The 5732-nt window shown below is 43.1% G+C and overlaps 1 protein-coding gene across 5 annotated transcripts in view; it reads right to left on the reverse strand.

Annotated features, from left to right (window-relative positions):
- Window positions 1–2263: 2263 nt before the first annotated feature.
- Sfxn1 (sideroflexin 1) overlaps window positions 2264–5732 on the reverse strand; it is a 35312-nt gene continuing 31843 nt past the window's right edge. For 4 of the 5 annotated variants that reach the window (XM_034511070.2, XM_076939009.1, XM_076939008.1 and 1 more), the window contains exons 9-11: window positions 5566–5615; window positions 5053–5100; window positions 2264–4307 (exon numbers count right to left, since the gene is read on the reverse strand). In XM_034511070.2, coding sequence (XP_034366961.1) covers window positions 4211–4307; window positions 5053–5100; window positions 5566–5615 — 195 coding nt within the window. In that variant the 3' untranslated portion in view covers window positions 2264–4210. Of the gene's footprint in view, window positions 4308–5052; window positions 5101–5565; window positions 5616–5732 lie in introns of those variants that run through there. The other variant, XR_013112051.1, reaches the window with a different exon arrangement.

A 5732-nucleotide genomic window follows, 5' to 3' on the forward strand; every position in this document is an offset into this window, starting at 1 on the left:
ATACTAAAGAACTTGTGTTTTGATATCTTTGATTATTCCTATAACAGTACATGCCTATTAGTCTTTGTTCAGAAATATCTCACCACCCTCTGGGAACATATTCCAATCTCTCCCCGACCCCAGCCCCTGGCCCTTCCCCTACATACTCAGTTCACACAGCTTGCATGTATTTGAAGCCAGAGGGCATATTTCTGTGGGATTGACTTGTAGAACTGACGTAGTTAAAAAGGAGACATGTCAGTTTTATAAATGTTGACAGATACTGTCAAACTTGTACTCTGCTGTCAGACATGCCCATTTTCCAGTAGGGCTTCAGACAAAACGCCGTGGAACTCGATGTCAGAGTATTGAGCATGCACAGTGCCAGGCAGCATGCTATGCTAACCCTCATTACCACGCAGGGAAGGAAGCCAGGCAGCATGCTATGTGAACCCTCATTACCACGCAGGGAAGGAAGTGCTGTCTTCACATTACAGCTGCAGGAACTGTGGTTTAAAGAGCGTAGCCTGCCTCAATTTAAGGAACAGAGATGAATCCAAGCCAGAAAGAGTCCAGCCACAGCCAGAATTCTCCCAGCCAGTGTGTCTCAGGTCTGTGTCTGTCAGAACCACTCAGAGTGTATGCTAATGCTGGCTAGGTCTATGTATAGTTTCTGATTCAAGAAGTATAAAGAAGGCATGAGTATGGGTAGTTCTGTCTCTAGTGATGTAACACTGTCCCAGGATCATACTGTGTTCAGGGACAACCATTGATCCTACTCTGGGACATGGCGATGCTGAGCTTTGGCTTTGACTGGGTGTGATTTCAGACTCTGCACTATTAGTATGTGTGTCTGTCTGAACAGACATGATCTGTTTCATGGTCTTTTGAGTGCTTCAGGTAAGGTCTGTGATTTTCTCTCTCTGGCATGTTATACATACTTGTTACTGTGTCGCGTGCACATGTATGCTTGTGCATGCATATGGAGACCAGCTGTAGACTTCAAGCATCTTTGCTTGGTTGCTCTTCACCTTTTTTTTTTTTTTGAAAGAGGGTCTCTCACTGAGCCTAAAGCTCACTGACTTGGCTAGGATGGTCAGCCAATGAGTTTCAAGCACCAGCTATCTGTCTCCTTTGCACTGGACTCACAAGGTAGAACTTGAGTATAGAAGACAACTGGTTCCTAGACAACACCATAGCATATATGTACATGCACCCACACAATACATCAATGTGTTAATGTTCTATTGCTATGAAGAGACACCATGACCATGCAACATTTAATTGGGTTTACAGTTTCAGAGGTTCAGTCCATTACCATCATGGTGGGGGCATGGTGGCACACAGGCAGACATGGTGCTGGAGGAGATGCTGAGAGTTGTATAGGTCCCAACCAGTAGGAAGGGAGGGAGAGGGGGCTGGAGAGAGCGATGGAGAAAGATATGGGGGGCTGTATCTGGCATGGGCTTTGAAACCTCAGACCCCATCCCCAGTGACAGACTTTCTCCAACAAGTCCACACCTCCTATTCCTTCTCAAGTAGGGCCACTCCCTAGTGACTAAGCATATGAGCCTTTGGGGTCATTCTTATTCAAACTACCACAATAAATTTAAGAGAAAAAAATTAAAAGTACTCAGCTTTGTATTGTCCTATCAACAAATCACTTCCCAATTGCAAATTAAGATATTTCTCTGTTTAACATGCCAGTCCAGGGCTAGAATCTGACACATGAGCAAACTGACCTCAGCCTTACAGAGGTCTGGGGACAAAACTCACTTCCCCTCTCGGTTTACAATCAATGCATCTGATGCACACTGAGAGAGGTTGGGGGTGTGGCCTCTGAGAACAGTGGGCTCTTTGTACATTTGTTTTCCCTATTTTTTACTCATTATCTACCACAGTCCAAAAAAGATTGCACGGAAAAGCCCAGAAATCAACAATCCGTGTGTTTTAAATAACATATTATCACATTGTTATAGCTCATGTCTCCTTATTGCCAGTTATCACTGTTATCTGTGTCTAAGTTATCAATGATATTTTACCACTAGTATGCATATACTAGACAAAAAAGCCTACTCTTCAGAGGGCTGTTTCAGGCCTCCTTTGGGCGTCTCTGAGCACATGGCTGTGGAGAGAGGGATACCGCTCCTGTGAGGTTCAAGAGGTTGAACCGGCAAACCAAAGCAGAAATATGCTGTTAAGGACAGGTACTAACAGCAGATGTTGCAACTGGGTTATTTGTGATACTTGGATGAAGGCAGTGCGGGTTACAACACTCAAGCTGCATGCTTCACAAATAAGAGACAGTTTATTTTCATTCTGCATTTATTGATTTGACAGTTCACTCAGTTTAACTGAAATCACACACTGACTCTGACATCGGCAAGAGACCTCGCTAATACTGATAGCTTCTAGCCAGACACACGCACACAACTCTATCTCGCATCAGAGAAATATCACTGCACAACCTTATTGCACTTTATGTGGCTTTTTTCTTCAGGAAAAAAAAAAAAAGATCAGCAAAGGTTGCCAATTTTCGTTCATTTGTTCTTTTTTTTATAAGTCATGATTAAACCACAGTGAGTATTCCTATACAAAAAGCATTAAGAGACCAAAACTTCACAAAACAAATTTAAAAGAGCCCAGCTCCATGTCTACTGCACGTTTCTCACTGCCTGGGCTGACACTTGGTGAGCTGGTCCATCTCCCAACTACCTACTTCACGTCCTTAGAGCTACACACACACTGGGGCAAAGACTCTGAGCTCGGCTGAGTGGGCAGACCTCAATGCCTTCAGCATCTTCTGAAAGCATCCTTTAAGCACCTGTGGACTCTGCCTTGAACTCCAGGCTCTCACCACCGTTTAAACAGAAGCACTGAAGGCAGAGAGGCTCATCCAGGGCCAGAGTGTCTCAGGGAGCCACTGCATTTCAGGTGGTTTGACAGTCAGCTCTACAGAAGATTCCAGCATCGTGGGGGAGAACTGAGAGGCTCAGATCCATCCATCCTTTTAGAAAGCGGAAAAGCACAGACACAAGGCACGCCATTTTTTTCTTTATGAGGAAATTTGATCTGGAAACATTATTGGGAAAAAGAATCTACAGAAACTAGATAGTCTCTTTTTGTTGTTGTTTTCTCACGTACAAATCTCTGAATTAACGATGATTGTCACTCAGTGTAACAAGTGGCTTGTCTATGACATGGAACAGACACAGACTTCCAAAGTGACTGCAGCTACACCAAATACATCACATGTAAAACTCACTATAGAGAGGCTGACACACCGCGCAGCTTCACGGTCCTCAAATAGGGTGAAACACAGCACCCGTCACAGTTGCTGGGCTAGTTTATGTGGTTTCTTTGTATCTTCTTGAAAGTGGAAGAATTCTACAAGGATGGCAAAAAGAAAAAAAAAAAAAAAAAAAAAAAAAAAAAAAAGAAAAGAAAAGGAAAAAAAAAAAAAAAAGGCATACAGGGACTATGGTTTCACATCTGAAAAAAACCAGTCACCCAGTCAATGTCATATTGCACTGGTACTGAATACACTCCTAAACCTGGCATTTGTACATTTCAGTTAATTATTTGATGGAAATTCATGATTAAAGTACCATGAGGTAAGATTAATATTTTAAGAACACTAAATAAATTGAACAGTTAAGCAAAAAAAACCAGGACTGCATGGAAGGAAGACCTTCTCCCCTGGTCTACGGCTGACTTCAGGAAGGCGTATGGAGTGCTGATACTCTGAACCTCAATTTTTTAAAATTGAGGTTCTACTTTGGACCAGTCCATTGCCAAACTGGAGACAAAGTTTCCTTAGTATTTAAATTTGAATATTTAGTCTTAGACCTTTTGTATTTTCCCAATTCATTGCTGGACCTCTGTGGAAGAGAAATAGAAACTGAACCTGGTAGTTGAGCAGGTAACCTTTCCAATGACTGATAACCATTGTTTACTGAGTGTGTAACTGGAGCATCTATGTTATGCCTACCAGTGCTTTTGAAAGCTTAAGGTGGGGGCTTAGGAAAAAAAATGGTGTCATTAAAATCTACCAGAAGGGTATGTTTTTGTAAATTACAACACGATTCAACTGTCAGGCTCCTGACCAGCAGCTTGACTCTAATGTAGATCTTGCAGAGGCTTTTGTAGCTGGGAGTGCCCTGGCACACGGATGTCCTCACTGCAGTGGCTTCAGGAGGCTCACAGATGGCTCCTGTGCTTGGTCTTGGCTTCACAAGCCCTTGTTAAAGTACACGCGTTGTATTTCAGGATGACTCCTTTGGATGCTAGCTTGCAACTCCTCCTCCAAGCTTGTCACAGACATGGAACTGGGACAAGGTAGAAGGAAGAAGGTTATCACATGGGCAAGTATGGGAACCCTGAGCTAGGAAGAGCAGGGAGAGGGCACAGGTTCAGAGACACAGGGCTGTTGCATGACACACACCAGAAAGGTTGCATGTGGCTACAGAAAAACCAGCATCCTGTTCTCTTCAGAAAAACAGCCGTCACTAAGAACTGTAAGAAGCCAATTTCTAAGCCTGTTTACCTCTTATTTCTAGCTGAAAATGTCTCATTGCTGGTAATGACACTCACAGCCCTGGATGGCCACAACACTGGGACTGTAGACAGCTACCCAAGCCAAGAACAGAGCTGTGGTCAGGGAATCCACACTAGTGGATGAATGCTACAGATATGCCTGCCTATGGCTCCAATGAAACGAGTCATGAGCCACGCAAAGGTGAAGCAAAAGGTGGCAGGAGGTAGCCTGATTCTCACAAAAGCTAAAATCTTCCCAAATGTAACAAACAGTAGGGGCAGACAAATCTGGGTAGACTGGGTCTTAAGGCCCCACAGATCAGAGCTAGACCTCCAGCCTCTTTATTTTAGAGGTATGGGCTGCCCAGGCCCTTTAGAGACCCAGTTTCTTATCACTGAAATCAAATAACTGCACTTGTGTCCCCGGCTCATTTTTAGGATCAAATTGAATTTAGGACAAGAATTCTTAAAAACAAAACAAAACAAAACAAAACAAAACAAAACAAAAAAACCAAAAAACAAAAAACCAGCACCTACCTCTTCTGAGGAAACAGAGCACAGCACAGTGGGGTGGCAAACACCAAACTTAAAAAAAAAACAAACAAAATAGCAGGTCAGCAGGCTGAAGTGGTCACTTCTGGCTTCCTTTTTCTATATACGTATTTTAATAACAACCTCTTTCCTCTCTTTAGAGCACCAGATTGCCTTACAAATACAGACTGTTCGATCACCAAAATGACAAGCAAAAGTAACAAATCCTAGGGTTAGCTGGAGTTTACAGGAGAACACGTAAATAGCCAAATATATAGCTTCCCATACAGACAGTTTCCGTCTTTCTAATTACTGGAATTCTAGGCACTCGGAGTTGGTGCCATTTTCAAACGTTTTCTCTTGTATCACCCAAACTTCCATAGGCACTAAAAATAATTACACACGTGTAATTTCTGTGTCGACTCTCATGATCATATACAACACACAGACCTACTGAATAAGTACATGCACAACAATAACAGTAGTAGTCAATGTTTTACAAGGCTAATTCCCACTTACCAAAAGCCAACCAACGTGACTTGAATGGGCGCACTCATCCACGGGAACCTCTGTGTTGAGAAAGACACAAGCGTGAGTGCTTTTCATGTGCTTCTTCAAGGCAGTGTCCTCTGCTGACGAAAGAGCATCCACATGGTAGCAGCAGTGAGCTCCAGGGCAACAGTGCC

Source organism: Arvicanthis niloticus, chromosome 8, assembly GCF_011762505.2.
Source record: "Arvicanthis niloticus isolate mArvNil1 chromosome 8, mArvNil1.pat.X, whole genome shotgun sequence".
Taxonomy (NCBI): Eukaryota; Metazoa; Chordata; class Mammalia; order Rodentia; family Muridae; genus Arvicanthis; species Arvicanthis niloticus.